General features: G+C 37.7%; 1 protein-coding gene across 1 annotated transcript; it reads left to right on the forward strand.

The window, feature by feature from the left end:
* The first annotated feature begins 1,001 nt into the window (after positions 1 to 1,001).
* Positions 1,002 to 18,032, forward strand: LOC125520744 (achilleol B synthase-like). The gene is made up of 18 exons (XM_048685747.1): positions 1,002 to 1,291; positions 1,395 to 1,586; positions 2,027 to 2,116; positions 2,233 to 2,418; positions 3,041 to 3,125; positions 5,994 to 6,160; positions 6,767 to 6,955; positions 7,922 to 8,035; positions 9,843 to 9,965; positions 10,052 to 10,171; positions 10,657 to 10,755; positions 14,589 to 14,645; positions 15,248 to 15,294; positions 15,390 to 15,533; positions 15,620 to 15,797; positions 17,223 to 17,297; positions 17,410 to 17,493; positions 17,630 to 18,032. The coding sequence occupies exons 1-18, from the start codon at positions 1,094 to 1,096 to the stop codon at positions 17,741 to 17,743; spliced, it is 2,262 nt and encodes a 753-aa protein (XP_048541704.1). The 5' UTR covers positions 1,002 to 1,093; the 3' UTR covers positions 17,744 to 18,032.
* The last annotated feature ends 8,273 nt before the right edge of the window (positions 18,033 to 26,305 follow it).

Raw genomic sequence — 26,305 nt, forward strand, 5'->3', positions numbered from 1 at the left:
GCTGCTGCTCCGGGAATCAAGCACCGCCAATTGGCCACATCCCCTCCTGATCCGCCCTCCCTACGAAGCCGTCGGAGTAGCGCCGAACCGCTGGGAAAGACGAAGACCAAAGGGCGATCTCGCGCCGCCAGTCTCTCCAGACCATGGGGCTGCAGCCTAGATCCTCGCCGTTCCCATCACCGCCGGCGCCCCCAGCTTAGCCAACACATATCTTTGGGGGCGACGAGGAGGAGGAGAGGGGATGGGGGGGGGGGGGGGGGGGGGGGGGGGTGCGGCTCGGCCGCTAGGGCTGCCCCCCCGGTGATCGTCCTGGAGGGAGCGATACGAGGAGTTATCTATCTAGTTTAGTTACTTTTTATCTATCGTTAGTTTGCTTATGTGCTTGTTAAAAAAAATCAAAAACCACAAAACAATTAAAAAACAACTGTACACTTTTTGTCCACTTAATCTTTTTGTGATTCCATAGCGTAGCAGGGGCATCTTGCTTGTATATATCTTATGTTGAGTATTTAAAGAAGCCATGGGGGCTGAGGAAAAATGTAGCACTTGTGAGACGCAGCTAGAGCAAGGATAAGAGCATGCAGCTCCAACAGTGCTTACATATTCGCATATGGCTAGATGCTGTATCCTATTTTCAGTAGTATCTGTGCTACTAATTAAGGAGAAATTAAAGCTGCATTCATATTGTTGTTGCCAGCATGCATGCATGCGACAGCCTGGTTCACATCTATCGCCACAGACCTATCATCATTACAACGTGAGTTACTACGGTAGAGATGAGGTTAATTTGTGGGAGCAACAAGCAGACGATCAGATTTTTGTGCCAGAAGAGGATAACGATGACGACGGTTAAGACGGAAGGTAGCTAGGGCCTAGGGCCGAATTGAAGATGGCCACCTGTCCTCTGGACCAATATTTACGTACGTGGGGCACACATGTTGGCCACCACAAATTTACTCTACTTATTAGGCGCCGGTGAGCCGATCTGAACTCAACCATATTTAAGCTATCCACCACACCATAGGAGTATACATTTTGGGTTAGCAGCTAGCTAGTCATAGTGACCAGCAGCGGCAGGGAGGGAGGGACAGAGATGTGGAGGCTCAAGGTCTCCGAGGGCGGCGGGCCGTGGTTGCGGTCGGTGAACAACTTCCTTGGCAGGGCAGTGTGGGAGTTCGACCCCGACCACGGCACGCCGGAGGAGCGCGCCGAGGTTGATAGAGTCCGCCGGGACTTCACCCAGCGCCGCTTCCACAAGAGGGAGTCACAGGATCTTCTTATGCGCATGCAGGTATACATTCATACAAACTTTTGGCTTTTTTCCCTACCGTTTGTTATGTTATGACTTATAAGAAAACTTACCATAAAATTCTCAAATTATCTATTGCATGCAGTATGCAAAAGAAAAGCACCTTCAGGGTCAGGTGGATCTTCCGGCCATCAAGCTTGTAGATATTGCACAAGTCACAGAAGAGACTGTATTAACATCATTGAGGCGAGCCCTTAGTCAACACTCTGCTCTGCAAGCACACGATGGGCATTGGCCTGGCGATTACAGTGGAATTATGTTCATTATGCCCATCTTGGTCTGTATTTTATTTTACTTACTTATCTCACTATATTTTGACTTCACTTTGTTTCATGAAATATATTTTATAGTGAGCCGGTGAATATTGCTAGCAGAAAGCAAATGCTCTATTGTTGGATGGTGAACCTGATTGTTTGTGAGATATTTTTTAGTAATTTTTTTACCCAAGTCTTTCCAACAAGTTGTATGTGTACTGCCAGAAATTCTGTAGTAAAATTTTCACTTCCTTTTGTACTGCTTAATTAAGGACTATCTAATTATAGTGCCAGTGATAATCTCCATATATACACAAGATGCATAAGATTTTTTTACCTTCAAATGTTGGCCAGTTCAGTTTAATGTTGGGTTGTCAATAATCCTGAGATAATTATCAAAAGTTGCATACTGTAGTTGGCCTGTGGACAACATTATGGTGATGGTTTTTATTTTATCTCCCAGATATTTGCTCTACATGTTACTGGAACACTCAATACCGTCCTTTCAAGAGAACATCGGCGTGAGATTTGTCGCTATATTTACAACCATCAGGCATGCAAACATCAGTTCCACTTACTTTCTAGTAATAGCCTTTATATGTGAATGCACATTACCATAACATGGTACAGAAAAACATGACGAAATTGCATTTATTGTAATCCATGTAGAATGAAGATGGTGGTTGGGGCACACAAGTGTTGGGCCCGAGCACCATGTTTGGATCATGCTTAAACTATGTTACCTTGAGGCTTCTTGATGAGGTGGACAATGAAGCCTTGATCAAGGGGCGTGCTTGGATTCTATTGCATGGAAGTGCCGCTGCAATACCACAATGGGGAAAGATATGGCTCTCGGTATGCCACTGAAAGACAAACAATCTAGTGTATGACATATATCTACGCATGCATGTGTGAAAATAAACCAGGCTCTGTGGGGCATGGGTTCTTTAAAAAAAACTGGCAACTTCCTTACTTATCATGAAGGGATTTTTTTCAAAACCATTTACATGTTAAGTCTGACTTTTTCCCTAATTATCTTGAACAAACTTAATGTGCAGTTTAAAATTTAAACTTAATGCCTTTTGCATGAACTTTCTATCTAGGAACTAGATTGTTATTAAATAAGCAAACCTGTTAAAATTCATCAAAATCATGATATTGATGGTATTTTTTTTCTAGCTAATAGTTTTCCTCAAAATTCAAATGTCTTTCCACGACTGCTTATTTTTTGTATGTTAATTACGAGAATAACTTTCTTGAAAATATAAGAATAATTATTTATCTTTGTTTTAATTAGTGGAAGCTTTCCGAGTGAAATAGTTTAGCTTCTTAGTTTCTAGGGTATGTTAGTCTCAACCCTAAAATTACCAAATGTTGTGGGCCAAACTTGTTGTTGTAGTTGTCAATTTTACCTTGAAACCATTATTTCTTGGCCAAGGAGGGGTTAATGCAAGTGATCCATATTTTGTAAATGAAGGTGGTCGGTCTGTATGAATGGTCTGGAAATAATTCGATCATTCCTGAACTATGGCTTGTCCCACATTTTCTTCCAATTCATCCAGGTACTAGTTTCTTTTGTGTGAGTAAATATTATTGAATCCTCAACATATGTAATTCCCTTCATGACAAAAATGTATATTGAATTGCCAAATTTATTCTTACTATCTCAATTGTCTCTATGTTTTCCCTACATGCGTGCACCAGTCAACTTTCTCCAGTTTCTCCTTGTCTTACTGTCTACATTGAATACACATTTTTTTATTTCCTACATGACCATATTGACATTTCCATGCACTCATGTGTTGGCTATTAATTATGTCGCTGATTTTAATTAAATTTTATGAAGTTAAAGATATGCGAAAAATACTTGTTCAAAGTTGCTTTTTGGGTAAATTTATAGTTACTTGGAAAATACTTCAATAGACCCAGACTTCATTGCATCCATTATATTAAATGGACATTGGTATTTGGGACTATGTCATGGAGATTTCACGGCAATACACATTTCTAAGAGGTTTGGTATGCTCGGGGAACAAGATTCACACGATGGGTTATACCCAGGTTTGGGCTCTCTGTCTAAGAGGTAATACCCTATTCCTGCCGAGTGTTGCTTCTTCCTTGTAGGAGGTGTTTAGTAAAGGTGTGAATGGTCAGATTGCCAACTCGCCATGCCTTATAGAATAAGTTAGGCATGGTTAGAAGCTACAACGCCCGGCTAAATTAATGCCCACATTGAGTGCCGATTTTTTTTCTGCTACTACTTATTACATGCCTGGATTGCTTAGTGGAGCCATTTCACATGCCGACTAAATTGCTTGGATAGCTTCCTGCCGACTAGGCTTTGTGCATTCGTCCTAGCTATATAAGTCATGTTATGGCCTTGGGCCTTTCCCATCCTTCTAGACCTGTTCCATCTCAAGAGCTTGCCCGATTGGGATCCCCTCATCAGATTCCACGTGTTAAAAACATACTAAGGATTTGGGGAGCTCCTACATCGCTCATGGGGCAGCCCCAATAGCGGCAGCGCGCACCCTCCCCACCCCCGTGCCCTAATGGCCCGACCCATGCGCGGCGGTGCTCCCCTTTTTTCATTGCATTTTTTACTTTCTCTTTTTATTTTCAATTTTTATTTTATTCTATATTAAAACAATTCAGGATTAGTTCTAAAACATTAAGACATTTTGAATTGTGAATTGGCAAAAAAAGTTCTTGAATTCACAAAATATTTTGAATTCAAAAGAATGAACATATTTTGAATTTTAAGGAAAAAATTATGAGCAGTTTTTCATAATGCAGAATTTTTTTTATATTCATAAATAAAATTTTAATTTAGTGAACATTTGTTGAGTTTTATGAACAAAACTTGTATTCAAAAACATTTTTTTGAGAAAAAATGGATGAACAAATTTTGATTTCAATGAACATTTTCTTAAAAACTATGAACAAAATTTTAATTCGATGAACATTTTTGCAATTCGATGAACAAATTTTGACTTTTGATGAACATTTTTTAAATCCGATGAATAAAAAATGCATTCGATGTACATTTTTTGAAATTGTTGAACAAGTTTTTTACATTGATGCACATTTTTTGAATTCCATGAACAAAAAACAGGTTCACGAATTTAAAAAGAAAATTCGCAAAAAAGTGAAAAGTATAAAGTACATAATTTCAAAAAAAATGTTCATGATTTTAAAAAACTATTCACAATTTCAAAAAATGTTCATGAATTTTAAAAAACATATCCGCAAAATAAAAACAAAAAATAAAAAAACAGGAAAAAAACCATGAATTTAAAAGATTTTACTAATTAAAAAATAAAAAGGAAAACTGAAAAAGAAACGAAAAATGAACAAGAAACAAAAAATAAAGATAGAAAAATAAAAAAACTGAAAGAAGAAAAAAAACAGAAAAAGCTGGTTCGAGGAAGGTTCTAGAACCTTCCCAAAACCGGTTGGGGGAGAATCCGCTAATGGGCCGGCCCAGAGAAACTCCAACGCTCGTGAGGGGTATGCGCTACTGCGCTAGACAGTGACCTATGCGTCGTATAGGGTTCACCAAGGATTTGGACTTAACTGAGTGCAATTCAACAAAATGCAATTATATATGTGATTGATATTATTGACACGTCACATGTAACTTCGTGCATTTTTGGGATCATTTTATGACCACTTAATTTGCTTAAGTCATAGCAAAATAGCATCCTGCTATAGGGGATAGTTGGCCCCCCTCCTCGGCCACCATATGACAAATATTCCTTATTGAATACATACCAGCGAAAAGCTATGCAGTCACGTGAATCTCTGGGATTGTGTCGACGGTGGATGCAGGAGGGACATCTACCCCCACCCCACAGCAAATCTGGAGTGACATACTGAGTGTACGTTGATATCATGTGTACGACTGATGATAGTTCTATAATAAGTAGGGAAAATTTTGTTTTTGCCACTCTAGATTTTGCCAATTTTTCTTATGCCACTCTAGATTTTGACATTTCACTTTTGGCACTGTTAGTTTTTGATAATTATCACAATTGCCATTCTGTGGCGAAAGAAAATTAATTTTATTTCATTTTTGCCACTCTTAGCTATTGTCAGTTATCACAATTGCCACTCTGGAAATTTTGCTTTTGCCGCGGGAATGGCAATTGTGATAATTTTCAAAAACTAAGAGTGGCAAAAGTCAAAATCTAGAGTGGCATAAGGAAAATTGGCAAAATCTAGAGTGGCAAAAACAAAATTTTCCCTAATAAGTAACATGAGTTGCCAGTTTGTTTTGAAACTATAATTCTGGAGTGCTAAGTTTTGTTGTCTATGTGGATGAAAGGTAATGAATCAAGAACCATTCAGTAATCAGCATCTTCGACAATGCATTTAGTTGTTGCTTTTACGATCATTTTTCTTATTCAGGTGAACTTTCTCTTCCATAGGACGATTCTGGTGCTTTTGTCGGTTAATGTATATGCCAATGTCTTATCTTTATGGTAAAAAATTTGTTGGCCCAATTACACCAACAATATGGGCAATAAGAGAGGAGCTCTATAGCATACCATACCATGAGGTCGATTGGAATAAAGCACGTGATACTTGTGCCAAGGTTCGTTTTAGTAAGATTTCTAGCTGAAAATGTAACCCTTATTTTGGAAGAAAATATATTAGTAAGTTATTTTTTGAGAACATATGGTGATGTAGAGTGCAAACCACATGCATAATTTGTTTATTATGTATGCCATCTCACACTTAGTAGTAATAATAACTACGCATGTGTAAATTTTACGTTCTATATGACATACTATCATTTAGTTGTGTATGCGCTCATTGCTTACAAAATTAGAACAACATTGAATATCTCAAATTGTGTTTAGTTTTGCTTTGTAAATTATAAGTTTATATATGTATTACATGTTTATGTTCATTTTGATTTAAATTGCTTACACTTGTCACATGTGCATGGTCGTATGACACAAACGTAAAGTAACTATAGAGAAATATGAGTGATTGCGAAAACTGTAGAAGAAGCATCACATAATTGGTGAAATAGATGATTAAAGCTTAGATAAGGTGACTGCCGATGCAAGTAAGATGGGGAAATTATAATTATATACTAAGTATAAATCCTTCTTGTTTTCCTTAAATTGAAATTATCAAGTAATTAACTTATGTGTCTAAATATATGTTCTTAATTGCATTTCTTTGCATGCAGGAAGACCTTCGCTATCCACGGTCATTGCTACAAAACGTTATTTGGACATGTCTTACTAAATTTGTAGAACCAGTGTTGAATAGTTGGCCGGTTAACAAGTTAAGAGATAAAGCATTGAAAAACCTCATGAAACATATCCACTATGAAGATGAAAGTACAAAATATATCGATATATGTCCGATTAACAAGGTAGGCTTGATTCTTAGTATGTGCAAAAATAATAAGGGAAAATTTTGTTTTTTCCACTCTAGATTTTGCCAATTTTCCTTATGCCATTCTAGATTTTGACATTTCACTTTTTCCACTCTTAACTTTTGACAATTATCACAATTTCCATTCCGTGGCAAAAGCGCAATAATTTTATTTCATTTTTGCCACTCTTAGCTTTTGAAATGTATCACAATTGCCACTTTGAAAATTTTGCTATTGCCACGGGAATGGCAATTGTGATAATTGTGTGGCAAAAATAAAATGTCAAAATCTAGAGTAGCATAAGGAAAATTGGCAAAATCTAGAGTGGCAAAGACAAAATTTTCCCAAATAATAATGGATGGCTTTTGCTACTTTTGCAAGAAAAAATGTCGAAGGTCAGACCCAATTTGTTTCCAAACGACCAAACTTTATGTTTGGGATTAGACTTGTGCTAAATGGAACTGATATGTAGACATTATGCATGATCCTCAAGGTTTTGCCTATCTATATGTAATTTTCCCAACCTATGTATTCTAGATAATATTAATGGTAAAACCTCATAGCCAATATTATCTTGACTACAACTTTGTTGACTAGAGGAACTATGAATCACTCAGAGGAATAAATGTTTTATTGTATTCATTATGCATATATTTTGTGTAATAACATTGGTGCTTATGCAAATTACACTTGTTTCTTCTTTTCTACATGTATTATATTAAATATATGCATACAAAAGGAAGAGCATCATGACAAATGTTTAGTATTGTTAAATGGTGTATGTTTAGAACCAGACAATCAAAATAGTCCCAATCCCCCAAATCCATTCATTGCCACTGTCAAGTTCATGTGTTAACATCATATTTGTCATTTTACCATCTAAATGATTTATTTGCCATTTTCTTGCAATTTATCACATAATCTAATTAATTTGAATACACATTCATTTTTTTGTTTCTCTAGGCACTACATATGATTTGTTGTTGGGTCGACGATCCAAATTCAGATGCTTTGAAGTTACATATTCCAAGGATCTATGATTATTTATGGCTGGCAGAAGATGGCATGAAAGCACAGGTAACACTTTCATGTCATGGTTTTACCCCACTACTTTGCTTCATTCCATTTTTATAGTTCAGAATGGTCGAGGACCAATTTGTGTAAACCTTGGCTTAAAAGATCAGGTACTTCATCCTGTTAAACCAACTACTACTGGCAGATTGTTTGTTTATGACTTTTGTGTTTCTAGACTATTATCTTACCATCGAAACCAAAATTATAAATATTCTTTCCTTTTTATAGTTTTTTGTTCTATCGAATTTGTTTTTCACAAACCTCCACGAATGTCATGCCATCCCAAAAAATGCACGCATGTGAAACACATCAATGTTTTTTTGCCGAAAATTTCAGATTTATTTACTATTTTTTAGATTTTACTGTTCCATCGGGTGCGTGTGAGCTCGTGCTCACAAACTCTATTTCCGTTTATGAGATAGTTTTGTTGTGATACATCATCTCGTCGGGGCCATCACAGAGAAGATGGGGTTCATTGTTTTTTATTGAATGGGCATGATTTATGAGTGAGGGCTTTTGTCGGGCGACCTCCATGGAGGTGGTTATTTTGAAAAATTCAATAATTACATTTTGGAGTTTCAGAAAAATCTGAAAAAAAAATTCTACACATTCATATGGATGTATTCTACATGTGTATAAAATCTGACAACGAAATACATTATGGTGAGAGCTACACAAAAAAGAGAAAAACCTGCATTTCTAATAGTGAACAGTGTTCGCACTGTTCATCAGTCTGAAAAACATGATTTGTCTTTTTTGTGTAGCTCTCATCATAATGCATTTCATCTTAAAAATTTACACATATGTAGAATACATCCATGTTAACATGTATGATTTTTCCAGAATTTTTTGAAACTTTAAAATATGTTTTTTGATTTTTTTTAAATACCCACCTCCATGGAGGACGACCGCCGTTGGCATTTTTGCGCATGATTTATATGATATATAAAACTTGCACTTTTATAAGTAGTGGATAAGGAGATAAACGGACAATTAACAGGCAGTGCAGTGGTGAGAGAGACATAGAGACCAAAGCCTCCTCTAGATCCCCCGAAGCTGGCCCCTCCCCTTTGTTCCCTGATGTTTCATCGGTGTTGAGCTTCAAAGGTCCCTTCCATATACTAACAATAGGTTTAGTTTATTCAAATAAAACCAATGATGACCCTGGTTTCTTCTTGCCGCCTTCCCTCTAGTTTTTACTTGCGGTTGGATGACGAGAAAATGATGCTAAGGAAGGTGTGGGACTGGGGTTGTTTCCTGTAAAGGAGAGGGGAGGCAACATGAGCGAGGATTATGTGTGTACGTTTTTTGTTGTTTCTGTGTGGATCATCCCCTTTATTGGCTGGCACGGATTCGGCCCATTTTGATTCGATTTGATTTTCCAAATAAAGTCAATGTTGAAAGAAAATGAAATCCAAATAAAATGCAAATTCCACTAAAAAATTCTGGTAAATTTTCTGAAAATCAAATTAGACAAGAGGAATCCAATAAAATTACAAAAATACAAACATAGGAAAGAAAATTCATTTCATCCTTTTAGGCAAATTAATTCCAAAATATTTGATATTATTTATGAAACTCCACATAAATCTATTTATTGATACATGCAACTGGCTCGCAACATCCTTTCTTCAATTTTTGAATCCATGAAAATGGGGATGTTACATTGTTTTATATGCTTATTTGTTTTTGTTGATATTTTCCTTGTATTTGATGTGAGAGATTCTTTATGTACACATGTGAAATTCAAGTGTTCTATGAAGATACAAGTGTATTGTACACACCAAATTTTCCTAACTGTTTATGACAGGTATATGATGGTTGTCAAAGTTGGGAGACATCTTTTATTGTCCAAGCATATTACTCAACAAACCTTATTAATGAGTACGGTCCAACACTTCAGAAAGCCCATGAATTTATTCAAAATTCACAGGTTTAATATTCTATATCTCCCAACCTTACATATTATAAATAAAACAATATTGGCATAGTAATTTGACATCAACTTATTACTTACAGGTTCTTGAGAACCATCCTGACAGCCAAGCTTATTACCGCCATAGATCCAAAGGTTCATGGACACTTTCAACAGCAGATAATGGTTGGTCCGTATCGGATTGTACTGCAGAAGCACTTAAGGTCATGACAAGTTATTTGTGATATTCTCTTAATCTAGAAAAATGGGAATGTTCTTTCGTGGAAAGCCCAAACATTAAGTGCAGTACTCTTTAATATGTCTTCATAAAAATCACATCGACGATTTTCTAGATTCCAAACATTGATTTAATTAACTTAACTAGGTGCATTGGCAACGATTTTGCCTTACACAATAGAATGGTGAATGATTCCAAAATTTGCCAAGAAGCTAATGAATGTGTATAGAAAAATAGAATCAAGACTATTATACATAACAAATACAACACATCTTGATTTGTATTTTTTGTATTATATATACATTATAAAATTCTTACACCAAAATTTGCAAGTGCACTTGTGTCATTATGTCATTAAATTTTGTAAAATTTCTCCATAATTTTGAAGTGTACAAATGCCCTAACTTTTGCCATGTAGATAAGTCACTAATTGCATAACATAATTTTATTAAAAAATTATTATCTGTTTAGGCATTATTGTTGTTGTCAAAGATCTCGCCTAATCTGGTGGGGGGTCCAATAAAAGGAGAAAGGTTGTATGATGCAGTGGATTGCTTAATTTCTTTCATGGTATGACTCTAACTTGAATATTGTTTCATGTCCTCATATTTAATTTTCTCAATTTTTTGAGGTACTTTGTCTAAATGACAAATAATCCAATCCACATGTATCATCTCGTCTATCGTCATGCCTATAGCTAAAGGCGTTGCATGGTCCTCTCTAGAGAGTCAAGGTTAACATGAAAAACGTACCAAAGATACATCTAAAGTTCAAAATCATAGAAATGCAGTGTCACCAGTAGATAGTACCCCCGATGGCAATAAATGTGTGTGAGTAGTGTAGATCATAATTTATAGCTAATGACTAAACTATATTGTGGTTCACCAAAATAATGCGGGGGATGGGGCATCATTTGGATCACTGTGCTTTGAAATTGTTGATTTGGGTCCTTGGAGTACATTAAGCGAGTTACCTAATGTCCTGACCAATCATAAATATGCAAGCATGCTCACATGGCGTTCAATTTCTTGAAACCCCGTTTACAAAAGAGGGAAACGTTGGCAACAATAGAGATGGGCTCTGTTTTACTATCCATTGCTGATGACTAGGGTATCTTACCAATTTACGTGAGATCTCAAATTGTGAGGAGCGGTGGGAAATATATATGAACTCACCCGTCATGTATAGCCTCCTCCAAGTCTTACGATGTAGGCCATGAATATTATTATTAATATTGCATTTTTTTGGTCTTGAACTTGAGACCTCTTAGCTCTAGTGGTGGTGCCAGAGGTTAAGAACTATGGGTTCAAATGCTCTAAAATCTCCCAAAAACATCATAACTTGTGGCAAATATGAATAAGATTTTGTTTGTTATAGATAAATATAAGGTGCGAGCTGAACCTACAACTAACAGATAGAATTGCCATTTCATGGCTCTAGCACCATATTGAATGGCATACATAATCAAGCTCACCCAGAACAAGCTTATGAGGATAGGTTGGCCTTATATTTCAACTAGTTCCTCCTACTCCTCCTTATATTTAAGATTGGGTTACAACTAATTATTTTGTTCTCTTTGGTAACTAGCAGTGTGACCTGCGCATTTGCGCAGCTAGATTTAATACATATTTTAATATTTAATTTTATTTCTTATGAAGATATTGGATTAAGTATCAGTAGAATATGACCGACATACATGCTTTTCAAAACACAACCACGATGTTGTGAACATGTATTTATAGTACGGTAAACTAAACAGTGTCGTACAACATGGCAAGCATTGTAAAAGCAATCTCACTCTAATTTACGGTGACAAAATATAAATATTCTCTCTCCCTCATTGCTGGTTCGATTTCTATGTCCCTCCATATTATTTTTCTGCATATGTCTCTGGTAATTTTCTTAACATTTATCTTCCTACCACAATGAAAATGTCTTTATTATATAGTTGACATGGCTTGTTTCATACAACTTTATTTTGCTAAAACATCCGCTTAGTTACTCTCTTCATAACTTCACTTTTGAACTATGTGCACATGGTTTTGGCTTTTCACTCACCCATACAGAGAAATTTAATTATGAGCAAGTAAGTGGTCCTAGCATATTTGTGTGGAGTGGATGTATAAACTAATTGTAACGCTATATATAAAGTATTTTCTAACCTTAGCTGTGTGTTCTAAAACAGATAACTATTATGTGAGTTGGTTTGCCGCCACATGTGGAGTAATGCAAAAAAGCTTTATATGTACATTTCAAGAAAATATGATTTTTTTTGTTAAATTAGGAAAGCACGATTAAAATTTATTATACATCTCCTAATTATATCCGGAAATTGGTGAAGATTTGACATATGAAAACTAAAAAAACAAAGATATTAAGGCTCTATATTTTGTAATTAAAAAATGAATATTTACCCTAATCACTACATTTGTGTATTCCTCACCTTCTCACCCATCGGTATATATGTTTTGACCATTTTTTCATGAATTTTTTCCTATACTTTAAAATCAGAACATTGATAATTTGTGCTAGAATGTTGATATCAGCTCCATCCTCCTCTTTGACACATACTATATTGCGGTCATATTTTTCGTATGCTAATATTTCTCTTTTGCAAGTTCTCTCCATATATAGCTTGTTATTTGCGATATTTTCCATGTTGTTCTGCATTGTGTATTTTTAAATCATACTCTCTGTCCCAAAATTCTTGTCTTAGATTTGTCTAAATACGGATGTATCAAGTCACGTTTCAGTATTAGATACATCCGTATCTAGACGAATCTAAGACAAGAATTTTGGGACAGAGTGAGTACTTAAAATGTGTTTTTGTTTGAAACCTTTTTCTTACCAAAACATCTCTATCACACAATGAATTATCTAAGCACTGATGTCTCATACAATCATGGCTAATCCTTGTGGCACCTTATTTTGTGAATTATATATGTGAAATATGGATGTAGTTTCTATCCATGTGACTATGGATAAAATAAAAGGTACTCCTTATTTTTACATACGTATTTTAGTGGCATATCTTATGTGGGCCCAAGTACATTTAAGTTATGCATGAACACTGATTTTTTATATGTGCAAACATACAGTATTATATGTATGTGTATGTGGCCTAGGAGGACATGAATTTTTTATACAGTCCTAGGACACGACTTCTTTCTCTATACAGTCCAAGGAGAACACGGCTTTTTTTTCCAGTCCAAGGAGGACACGCTTTTGGATTACTGTGTAGCTGTGTTGGTGCATGATTGTTTTTTTTCTAAACTAAAAAGAACTACCCTATAAGCCTTTTTTTTGCGGGGAGAAAACATTCCATTACTTAAGCAATAACAGTTTTACAATCATCGGTAATGATAACGCTAATCTCCTGGGGAGCATTTGCAAGCCAACATCCGTACGTCTGATTCTGCCCTATAAGCCTTTTGATCGTGAACTTCCTCATAAGCGGTTCAGGTCTGACCCGTCCTCTTTTTCTTATCATGTCTGATTCTGCCAGCATCCGTACGTGCATACACATATCATGAAACTCATCTCTTCTTTCCAAAAAAAATTCCATGCACCTTTTACATGTCGGTCCAACATAACTTTCAGTATGTAACGTAATATCTTTTAATCTCAGTCGTAAGTATTATAGATCGACGATCTAAATTATTTTATCTTACTGGGAAGATTGTGGTGTCCTGTTTGTCTCTTGTCTTAATAATATAACAGATGCTAGGTTGGCTTGGCCTATGTTCGACTAGGATCCTCAATGGCTGCTAAACCAATGCCATGCCTTTTTTGGTCCTGGACCCATTTTCCAAGCCGACACACCTGAATATTGCTTCATACTATTTTAATTCATTCGATGTTAGGACAAAACAAAAGGTACACGTATGGGCATTAATTATCTCAAACATCACATGGGTAGAAGTGTGTTGTGGTGGAACAGTTAGAATGGTAGCAACAATATGGATTCATCACATTTTTGTTTCCAATATTGGTGTTCTATTGTTTTCATCATGAGTTGTTGACAAAATATTGGGGATCCAATGGCACAAACAAGTATTAGTTGCAAAACGTTTCTAAACTCTCTCCCTTGGATTTTTTTTCACATTTAGCACTCCAATTTTGGTGATGAATAATTTATAAATGATAAAGAGTTCATCAACTACATAAGATACATTTATATGTATCATCATCATTACTTTAAATCATTATTCTTTACAGAAATTGTTGTAGTTTTCTGCTCCATAAAGTTTATATGCCATCTTAAAAAAAATCATCGTCCTCTTTTTACCTTACTTGTTCTACTTTTTTTGTAATGCTTACTATGTTCTATGTGTTATCTTTAAATAATTTAACCTTGCACTTCACATGAATGATTATTGATAATACGCTTGTCTCCTTTGAAGAACAAAGATGGTACCTTTTCTACATACGAGTGTAAGAGAACTACTTCATTGATTGAGGTGAGTATTTGGTAGTTCTACGTCTCTTATATGGAAAACCAAGTGCACCAATTCAATGCGGACTCTATTTTAATTGCATGTAACCAGCTTATAAAAAATAGTACTCGACCAGTTCAAATCAAGACGACAGTTTCAATTTGCAAATTCAGAATGAAAATTCAAATGTAACCAGCACTCGGCCAGAATTACTGTCAATTTAAATTTTAAAAACTAGCCAATAGATAGCCCGCTACAGCCCACTTTACCACACTTGCGAATCGGCTAGTTCTGAATAGTATTTATTTATCACCCCAATGATAACTAGTTGTACAACAATAAACGGTTAATATCCTTGGATGACAGAAGTAGGAATGGGGTCCAGTTTATGCAATAGGTACCATGTATGTTAATGCTCGAACCCAATTAGCACATAAATATTATAAAAAAATAAACTACAACATTATCTAATAGTTCAAACTGGGGAATAAATTTTAATTTCTAGCATTTTCTCATTGGTTATTCCTCTTGTCTAGCGATTGTATATCTATTCAGAATGTCCAAATGATATTGTTGTCTTAACATGTTTTGCTTGACCAGACAATAACTTTTTTTATTTGTAATAGGTTCTCAACCCTTCAGAGACTTTTCTGAATATTATGGTTGATTATCCGTAAGGAGGAAAACATCTTGCTTGCAGAAAATATCATTTATTCTATTTTCCTTCATATACTTGGAGCTAATTCACCTTCTTAAATCAATTGATAGATCTGTCGAATGCACATCATCGGTGGTTCAAGCCTTGATTATGTTTAGAGAAATTTACCCGGGATACCGCGAAGAAGAGATAGGAAAATGCATAAAAAATGCTTCCATGTTTATTGAGAATAGTCAACGAAAGGACGGCTCATGGTATCTAAAATATTTTGTTTGTTGGTGTCAATTATTTAAACTTTCAATATTGGTAGTCAATAATTGAATTATTTCTTATCTAATAGGTATGGCACCTGGGGTATATGTTTCACTTATGGAACATTCTTTGCTGTAAAAGGTTTAATAGCTTCTGGAAGAACTTATGAAAATAGTTCCTTCATACGCAATGCATGCAACTTTCTATTATCAAAGCAGCTAAGTACAGGTGGATGGGGAGAGACTTATCTTTCTAGTGAAATTGAGGTAATTGTTCTTGAGCAAGATTTTGAGATGCTATCTGTAATGCACGTAACCCTGGACCGTTATTAGGGTTTGATAAGGTCATGCTTGGTTTGTAATTTTTTTTAGCTTGAGCAAGCTTTTGAGATGCTATCCGCCTATCCCCGAGCAAGCTTTCGAGATGCTATCATTAGCACAAACTCAATAGCCCCAAATAGTTTAGAAATTTGAACCATACATTGGAAATTCATAGGAATAGACTATGTTGCGCAACCCTGATCCCACTAAACTAGCGTCCTAGGTCTGTTAGAATTGCAAGGCGAACTATAGAGCAACACAACCTTAGATCTCCCCCCCCCCCCGTCCGTATAATTTATGCTCTCTACTCCACAGCCATGTTTGTTCATAGCATCTCGATATTTGCTAAGTTTCAGTTTCTGGCCAAACATTTGTTGAATGAGCCTGCTTTCGTTGCAACAGGCTAGATTTCTGGTCAAATACATATGATATATCGACATGTATATCATATGATATACCGCTGGCGTGTAGGTTTTAGAAAATAAAAGGTCCATTGATGGCATGCTGCCCAAATCAATGATTGCTTAGCTGCAGGTTTTAGAAAACAGAAAGCGGCAAATCCTGGCCTGTTAATAATTTCCATGTTGTAGCTATAACCTCCTATGTTTTGGATCAAATCCTTTTATCTAAGAAAATGCAATAAGTATGAACATGCCCAAGCAGGCAACAACCGAGGGAAACAAAAAGAACCAAGTGGTACGATCGCACCATGAAAAAGAGCCTCATGGCACAATCGAGCTGAGTAGCTGCTGCTAGCAGTCCATCTTTTGATCACCTCCAACAGTGCTGAAAGCGCACATTCAGTCTATACTGAAACCATTATCCCTTTTCGAACCCCGATAAAGTGGGACCGGCTAGGGGTTCACCTAGGGATTAACTAGCCGTGTTTTCAATCCCGACTTGTTTCATCATGTTTATCTTGTATAATTTATTTTCTTGTAACTACTGGTTGTATATGGCCTACTCATTCATCCCACAACTCCTATCTCTTAGACAAATTCCTATTTCAACATATAATAATATTACTCATTATTCGTCTATAATCAATGAAAAACAGTTATCCCTTATTATGTTGTCACGTGAACATAGCAATTAGTCATGTCAGTTGATGTGATGGACTTGGAAGTGAAATTGTGACAAAATACGTTTGTCCTCATTTTTTGTCGATGCTGCTCTTAGCTTACCGGTGAATGTTTTACACTAAAGCCCTTGTTGTGCAAGCTACCAACTTGAGTCCTTTGATTGAATAATTAATTATGTGCATAATGATAAGCCATTTAAGATTTGCATAATTGAAATGACATATCGTGAGTTCTGATTATGGAAAATCTTAATGAATTTAATGATGGTTTCCACTCAAATATTTTACAGTCTTATGTGGATGCTGCTAGTCCTCATGCAGTCAACACTGCTTGGGCAATGTTAGCTTTAATTTATGCTGGGCAGGTATGTTTTCTTCATGGTTCATTTGAATTGACTCTGGGCTGCTAATATATGATTAACTTTAAACTATTCTGGCATCCACATGTTATTTTCGTATCACGGTCATTCTATTCAGGTTGAGCGAGATCCCACACCACTATATCATGCTGCAAAAGAATTGATCAATATGCAACTAGACACAGGCGAGTTTCCCCAGCAAGTAAGCATTGAACTTTTGAGGCTACATTAATAGTTTATTGTTCCTGCTTAGGATCATAACTAGCAAATGCTTAGGATCTTAGGAAATGTCTGTTACTGCTTCCTAAAGGAATCTGAAGTTTCACCTTTGGTGGCAGGAACACATTGGATGCTTCAACTGCTCCTTTTACTACAATTACGGCAACTACAGCAATCTATTCCCCATCTGGGCTCTTGGGGAGTTCCGTCGTCGACTGCGTGAGAAGAACTGAATCCACTGAACATGATCTGCCTACATCTATGAATCCTTGCGCTTGCCTTCCAGAGTTAATTATGCAGTACGCTGATTGCTGAAATAATACTTGAGTACTGAATACTACAGCGTACTAACTCTGGAGAAAACTCAATAATATCTTATATTCCAATAATATCCAATGTATGCAGGAATTTTCATGTGATGGAGCTGTGGTATGTAATAATACTCTGGAAAACAATGTATGCAGGAAGTGTATTCATTCAAATAATATCTTATATTCCAATAATATCCAATGGTTTGTGGAATGTACTAGTATTAGTTGAGGGTACGTTGTATATTTATTTTCGTACAGTGTTAACAGCTAGAGGAAGAAACACAAACTCAGCATGCAATGCCTAATGTGGAATGCAGCCTTTATGGACTGAGATGAGTCGATGCATATCACTCAATAAATCTGCAAGCAATCACTGTTACTGTATGAAAGAATTCAGTGAATGAGATTTTGTTCGAGTATGTCAAAGATTCATGGACTGAATCTGCTTCTTACAAAAATATAGAGTCTTCACACTTATGGGCCATACATGTCTTTTTGGCACCGGAGAGGAGAGTCGGTGGACGAAACAGAGCATGCAGCAAAAAACAGAGGAGGATCCCCTTTTATTTTTCCTTTTGCTTCATCCTGCCAAAAAGCATGCAGCAACAAGATTAACTACTAACAGTACAACTGCGTACATCACGTGATATAAAGTGAAGTACATCTGATCTGTTCAAACCAACAACTGACAAGAAACAGAGCATATACAGCACTAAGGGGTACCAAACAGAGGGCAACCAAAAAAGTGGAAGCGTAGACCAAATAATGCTGAAGAATAGCTTCTTAATAAATTTGCAAGGTTCCCGCAAAAAAATTAAATTAAATTAAATTTGCAAGGTGTTTTCTTCAGCTCATATGCAAAGTGGTCTACATTTTCGATCTGCAAGGTGTTTGCCTTCAGAGTGTGAGTGACATATGGGAGTCACCAGTCCTCGATAAATGAAGGTAGCCAGTATACACCCAACCAACTGTATGTGTTTGCTCTGAAGATCAGATTGCACTTCAGGTTATCTTCAGAGGAAACATGTATGTTCTGAATAATACTTGGAAGCAATCCAGACAGGTAAAAGATGTCTGTCTTTCCTTTCAGTTGGGGAGAGAAGAGGAGAAGAACGGTGGCTGGCGAGGTTCAATCTGCTGCGTGCTTCATGTCCAGTTCATAATAATTAAAAAATTAACAAGTGCAGAAGATATTATTCCATCAGAGGACAAACCTGCAAAATTGTCACCTGTGCAGACAATGTATTAGCTAACATCTATCCACGGCACCTCATCACTGCCCCAGAGCACATACTAATTCAGATTCCTGAAAGAGAAAAAAAATGGCAAATCGACTGCAAGATTACTAGCCCTTGCTCAGATTTTCAAAATGTATTTGTACCAAGCAGGATAACAAACACAAGATAAATATTTAGGGTGTGTCTAGGTCTCAATCGACTGAGACTTAACCAAGTCTTAGTCAAGTGATATACTAGTATATAAGAAGAAGAAAAACTGAAAAGAAATTTTTTTGTACGAATCTCCATGCAAGATCAAAGGAATATAAGTCTAAGTCGACTGAGACTTGGCAAAACTGGAATATTTAGGAGAAGGTCTCACTACTACCATGCACTTTCATCTGCATCACATAGAACAGATGTACTATTAGAAAATTCAGAGCTCAAAACAAGCTTCTCCTCTCTTACAGAAAATTGAATTTCTCAAACAAGTTCAATAGGTTCTAAATTTGTTAGCAGCCATCAACACTGAGCTACAAGTTTAACCGATCAGACCCCGGACTCAGTGTTTTCAACTTACTACGAGGACGTACTCCTAAAGATAAAGATTAAGAGACCCCGCAAATAAAAAAAAGAGATAAAGATTAAGAGAACATGGACTGCAATTGTTAGACTAGATAGATGTTGAGCATAATTGACTTGACAGAGTTCAAGATTCGGACATTATCATGAAATAGAACAGCACGTGCCACACCGAGGAATGAACAGCACGTGCAAAGCCTCCCGTCATCTCTTCCAGCCCGCCTCCCCATGGCCGGTCGCCTCCGAGACTCCGGCCCGACGCTGCTCGGCCGCGCGCCACAGAAGCAGCAGCCCAGCGACGAGCCCCCGCATGGCGCCCTCCTCCACCACCCGCGCGGGGGCCCCGCTCTGCACTCTGCCGTGGACGCCCTCCAGGACCGCCACCAACGTCGCGCTCCAGTTCCAGCAGCAGCTCATCTCCCCGCAGCATGAGCTCCGGGCCGTCCCCATCGCCGGCACCAGAGCCAGCATGGAACGCGAGCACGAGCCCCTGACCAACGCCGGGGAGGTGCTGCGCCGGTGCGTCGCCATGGAGGACTTCGGAGCTCAGCCGCGGGTGCACAGGAGGTGTTCAAGGAGGAGGAAGAAGAAGAAGATTGTGGGCCCCACCTGTACTAACGGTCAACTGAACGGTCAAAATAAACAGATTTGACTTTGTTGCCACGTCAGCCCTGACCTGTGGATTCTGTGTGTCATAAACGTGTTGAAATCGTCTAAACTAGCCATTATCTGAAAGTGGTAGTTTTTAATCATAAATTTATTTTAAAAAATTGGTAGTTACCGGTCACTTTTTAAAATGTGGTAGTTCAATGGGATGCAAACCCCTAAAGTGGTACTCCCTTCATCACAGTTTACAGAGCGGTTTTTAACAATCTCTGGAATCAAGGCGATTAGCGATTGGACTGAAAAATAACATCGGTACTTATAGCACGGCATTTATTACTAGAGTAATTAATGTGTACACATTCATAAAGTGCTTCCACCCCGTGTACACACATGCATGTAGCTATTCATCTCCGCTTACACACCTACATGGAGAGAAAATTATGGGCTTGATTGCGGTTATCACACCCTAATTAATTGGACATTAAACCAAACACGCCTAAAATCCCTCCGATGGTGGAAATGCATGAGAATTGAAGTGCGCCGTGTAAACTGACGAAGGGAGTAGGTTTTTTGTCAGTCACTCCTTATATCCCTTCAGCATGAAAATGTCAGTGGCATGCATTTATTTGTATTTTTTGGGGTATATCTCTGGATTTGATACATCAGGTATTATGACATAACCCAACTTTGCTCTTTTTTTGCTTCTACATGTTTTTTGCATTGTTGTCTTATAGGCAGGTCATAAGTGACGCTTCTTTATTTTGTATATCGGCCTTTCAGAAATAGATTCCTGCCCTGTTGCTGCATGTCACCACTTCAAGCCATGGTCCGGTGGCAGTAATGGCCTGCAAATAAATATTGCTTCCTTGTAAAACTAGTACTCCCTCTTAAACTAATATAAGAGTATTTAGATTACTAAAATTGTGATTTAAACACTCTTATATTAGTTTACGGAGGGAGTACATGCGTACGTGCAATGCACATTGATAGTAGGCAGAAAATTAATTGCAAATTGATATCAGGCAGAAAATTCATTGCGTGTTTGATAATAGGTAGGATACTGTATTAGTTAGGTGCGAATTATGTGGATAGTCCATATTTGGTACTCCCTCCGTTTTTATTTAGTCTGCATATTAGGTTTGACCGAAGTCAAACTTTGCAAAGTTTGACCAAGTTTATAGAAAAATATATAAACATTTGCCATAACAAATCTATATGATGTGAAAGTACATTCAATAATGAATCTAGTGGTATTGATTTTTTATTGTATATGTTAATATTTTTGTTTATAAACTTGGTCAAAGTTTACAAAGCTTGACTTTGACCAAAGCTAATATGCGGACTAAATAAAAACGGAGGGAGTATGTTGTTAATTGCACATTAAATATGTTGAGCGCTCGTCATTGGAGAAATATAGGTCATTAGATCGACACTGTTTGATGGCTGAGATTTGTTACATCTGCACCTTTGGGTCTTTTTATATTGATATAGATATAGATAAAGACATAGATATAGATATAGTTATAGATGATCGTATCTTCTCCCCAACAATAATTTACAATATCCATTTGCTTCTCAAATAATATTGCTTTAATTCAAATATTAAATGATTCAAATTTATGGTGCTCCAAAACATTCATTTGCTTCTATAAAAGTACTGCCAAAAGAGAGCCTTGCAACCCACAGAAATTCCGAAGGACGACATAACATAGAGAAGGACTGCAACGGTTTATTTGCCTCTTGCCAAATGATAGGCGAGTTTCACCACCGATGTTGTTGTGCGCCCAAGAAACTCAGTGCATCTGTTGATAAGAATAGTCATCCTTGAGATATGCATTCCGAAATTGTAGTTTATATGGCACTGCTTTTTCCTGGATCCAACTCTGCCTGATTGAATAAAATTTATTGCCATTGAAAAAATATCGCTCCCGAGATCGCGTCAAACCGTAATGCTTCGTTTGGATGTTCATATTCAGACCTCGGCATTGATATTGGGGCCAGTATCAATTCAACTTGGACATTGATATTGACATTTAAGAAAAATTCTGTTGTTTGGATGTTGATATATTTGACACATAGACATTGACATTGAGACCAATTCTCAATCTTGCTTGGATGTTCATATCGTTGACTTGTCACTTGGCCCACATGTCATACTCTGTCCTCCACCATTTTTTGTCCACTTCTCTTCCGCCGGAACCATCACTGTCGACAATCGTACAGTTGAAAAAAGGCAATGGAAGAGGAATTGGAGCTATCCTCGTCCCATGCCTTTTCTCATCGCCTCATGGAATTCCACCCTCACTTTCTCCTCATCTCGTCGCTGACGCAAAGCCACTATACCACTGATAGAACCCTCTTTACCAACCATTTCTTTTTCAGTGCCTCCGGCTTCATCCCGTCAGTGCACTATACTCCACCCTCGGAGGACGAATGCTTTCCCGCTGCTGCCGACTTGGAGTTCGCCTCGCGCCACACTGCCGTGACGTTGGCACTGATGACCCCACCATGAGCTCCAGCGCGGAGCTATTCCACCCCAACGGCATCCATGTTGGTTACCTCTCCCGGTTCGCCAATAAACGGCTCATAGGGAGCAGGAGGAGTTGGGCGGCTCGACAACCATGTGCGGCGGCCTGACCGGGCTAGGTTGGATCAGAGGGGGAAACGGTCGGCTGGGCACTGTGGCTCGTAGGGGAAAGTGGAGGCCGTGGTCGTAGGCAAGGAGGAACCGCTTGGGTGCACGGCTCCCTTTATATCATTTTTAGAAACTAACCTATTAATCTAGTGCCTAATGTCGCTTCCTATTTTTGACTATTCTATTGTTTCGTGGGAAAATCATACCAAATGAAGTCAAAACATGGTGAAACTTTATAGTGATTTTTTCTATGGTCCCTTCGCAACTCCGTTTGACCTAATTCCAGGCCCGTAAATTCCCTAAAATCCATAAACCACCAAAACGAGACCCGAAAAAATTAATCCGCCACCGCAAGCCACTGTTCTTCCGCGTTCCCATCTGGAGGCTCCGCCAGTTCTCTGCCAGAGGGGGAATCAATCACGGAGGGCCTCTACCTCAACCTTACTGCCTCCCCGATGATGTGTGACTAGTTTCTCACAGGACCTACGGGTCCATAGCGGTAGTTATATATATATATATATATATATATATATATATATATATATATCCCTCTCTCTCTCTCTCTCTGATCTTCAATACAATATTCTCTTCGGAGTTATATTTGATGTAATCCTTTTGTGTGGTGTGTTTGTTGGGATTTGATGAATTGTGGGTTTATGATCATATTATTCATTAAAGTAATTGAGTTATTTTTGAACTTTATTATGTGTGATTGTTATAGCTATGTGATGCTTTCCGATCTATGAGTTTTCATTGGTCAAGTTGATGATTAGATCTTCAGTGGAAGTGGTGCGTAGTAGGTTCAATCCTGCGGAAATTGTAGATTGTGGAAATTTGGTGGAGGTACCAAAGTTGTGTGCATCTCTTGAAAGTTTGCACATTAGATGTTGTGACAAGTTGGTGTCTATGCCAACGAATCTTGGGGATGTCGAAAAGTTGAGAGAACTCACTTTGATTGAGTGTGAAGCCCCGAGGACATTTCCAATTGGAATGCATGGAATCACTGTGCTCAAGAAGCTGCGACTGGAGTGGTGCCCAAGGTTAGAGATGCTACTGAAGGGACTTGTGCAGCAGCTCCCAGCCCTCAAGGAACTACGGATCAGAGGCTGCCTCAACTTGGAGGGAGCCTTAAGAAGAGGAGGCGCTTGCTGGGATTCGGTTCAAGCAAATCAAAAGAGATATGTTGGGAATTCCTGTCAAGAGTAATACCGCAGCAGCGCTAATTGATTCGCTAAATTTTGATTGAAATGCATGTGTGTTTGTGCCAGCGTCGTGGGATCATGCATTTCAGGATTGATGCATTTGTTGAGTCTATTATATTAGTATGTATGTTGAGTACAACCTACCTAGACTCGATGTCTTTGTTATCATGCGACATGTATCCACGACTGTTATGAATTCATGGTATTCGCAAAACAAACAACAAGCTGTTATTAATCATGGTGACCTGCAAACTGCAACTGCGACCAGTGTCCAATATACCTACTCTCCATTGCTTCTCTGACATGAATGTTACATTCTGAACTCCAACATAACACAAGTGATATATGCAGCAACATTGTAAGCTACTGTGTGTGTGGCGGTCTCTGAATTCCTTTGAAGTACCTCTCATCCGCTTTAAAGTTCCTGAGCCAAAATTGTACAGTTTGACAAATGTAAGATGGATCATTTTGGTCTAATGAAAACCTGCCTGATGTAGTTACCTCTAACTGTTGTGACACACACGAAATGCTCTGAGACCGGGAACAAAACAGAGCATTCAGCAGTCCAGCAAAAACACATACCAAGTGCTCTGTTCCTGGCCTTTTAGTTTCGTTTGTTTCACTGACGAATGCTGGCAAGCTCTACATGCGCTTTTCATTTTCAATATGCGCCATTTATGCTCTGTTTTAGCCCCTGATATTATGGCATCCCTGCTTGTTTGGTAGTTAAAAACACAAATACACAAGTTTATCACTGTAATGCTTGCTATTTACTCCCTCTGTCCTGTAATATAAGATATTATTACATCCAATATGTGAGTATATTGGATGCAATAGCATCTTATACTCCCTCTATTCCCTTATACAAGGCCACAAACCCAAATTACAAGTACCAGGGTGAAATATCGATACTGCTTTGCAAGCCAACTTTTTTTCGTTAACCGGGATCATTAATACGGCCGCATGCATGCAAGGAAGGAATGAGAAGGAAGTAGCATAATATCTTTATGACTACATGCATGCAAGTATTCAACAAGTTGGTAGTATGGGGAAACGTCATTAATTTCTGCCTCAAATTATTGTTATTGGCCTTGTATAGATGCAAAATGTATTTGTCATAGTGGCCTTGTATAAGTTAATGGAGAGAGTATTATGGACTGGAATGATGGACTAGAGAATTGAAATGTGGAGGATGCTTGTTTCCTGAACTGGTGACCAATAAGTGGAGCCTTGATTATGTGAGTTTCCAAGACAGCTTAACCCGTCTATTACGCCGCGTTCTTCATCTTTTCATCGAGTTCTGTATATGCTCAAATTGTTTAATAGGGATTTTTTCCCAAGTACATGCATGTTACATTGAGTTCTTCTTCTTTGCGTTGAGTTCAATTTGTGCTGATATGGTTTGATATTGTTTAATAGGGATATTTTTTTCATTAGTACAATCAACCTTGATGTTGCATGCCTGTGCTCATGTCTTCTCTTGATAATTCACATCACAATAGCATTCTGAATTACTGCTAACTTCTTTTAAAATTCAAAAATAACTCATCGACTGTCACCACAACCAACTTGACTTCAGATATCCGTGTGGGTATGGCCGTGTCTAAGTGTCAATACAACTTCTTCAGTTGAACTATCTGGGTCTGTCTCAGTCTATCAAAACTAGGCATGCCAATTCTTATATTTTTTCTATTTCATATAATCAGCAGACCACTAAGTAGCGTTCTGCTTTTACATCCTGACGAGTTTGGCTTTTCGATCCCTTTTTACATGGGTGCGGTGTTGCATTGCCTCTCTGAATACGTCTTTTTATCTCAGTCTTTCTCAATGTTGAGGACCTACATGTTTACAGAGCCAAATCTGTTACGATTAAACCTAGCTCTATAATCCGTCGCCACCATCTTCCGACATGCCATTTTCAGCAGTGATCAATGCATTGAGCATGCCAGACACTTCTATCATCGACTCCACCACAACGCCATCCTCCTGCGCGTGTCCGTCCACACGGTCCAGAACCGAGATCCAGGTAGTTGGGTTGGGATTTTTTTTGCTTCTTCAGTTGCAACGATGCCACCGGTAGTATGGGCGCTAACAAAAATTTGTCCTATCAATCTTAATAAGCCAATAATAAAAGCAAATCTCATGGTACTGAGTCAACTAAAGTAAATGAGGCCAAGGTATATCCATTATCTTCTTCCATAAATAATATTAATATGTCAATTAACCCGATGATCTCATTACT

This window comes from Triticum urartu, chromosome 7, assembly GCF_003073215.2.
Source record: "Triticum urartu cultivar G1812 chromosome 7, Tu2.1, whole genome shotgun sequence".
NCBI classification, from domain to species: domain Eukaryota; kingdom Viridiplantae; phylum Streptophyta; class Magnoliopsida; order Poales; family Poaceae; genus Triticum; species Triticum urartu.

Excerpts from the sequence above, each read along its gene's own strand:
- LOC125520744 (XM_048685747.1), top strand. The coding sequence starts at position 1,094 with ATGTGGAGGCTCAAGGTCTCCGAGGGCGGCGGGCCGTGGTTGCGGTCG. Across the intron at positions 6,161-6,766 it reads CACGTGATACTTGTGCCAAG|GAAGACCTTCGCTATCCACG; the intron begins GTTCGTTTTAGT and ends CTTTGCATGCAG. Across the intron at positions 15,798-17,222 it reads ATCTTTCTAGTGAAATTGAG|TCTTATGTGGATGCTGCTAG; the intron begins GTAATTGTTCTT and ends AATATTTTACAG.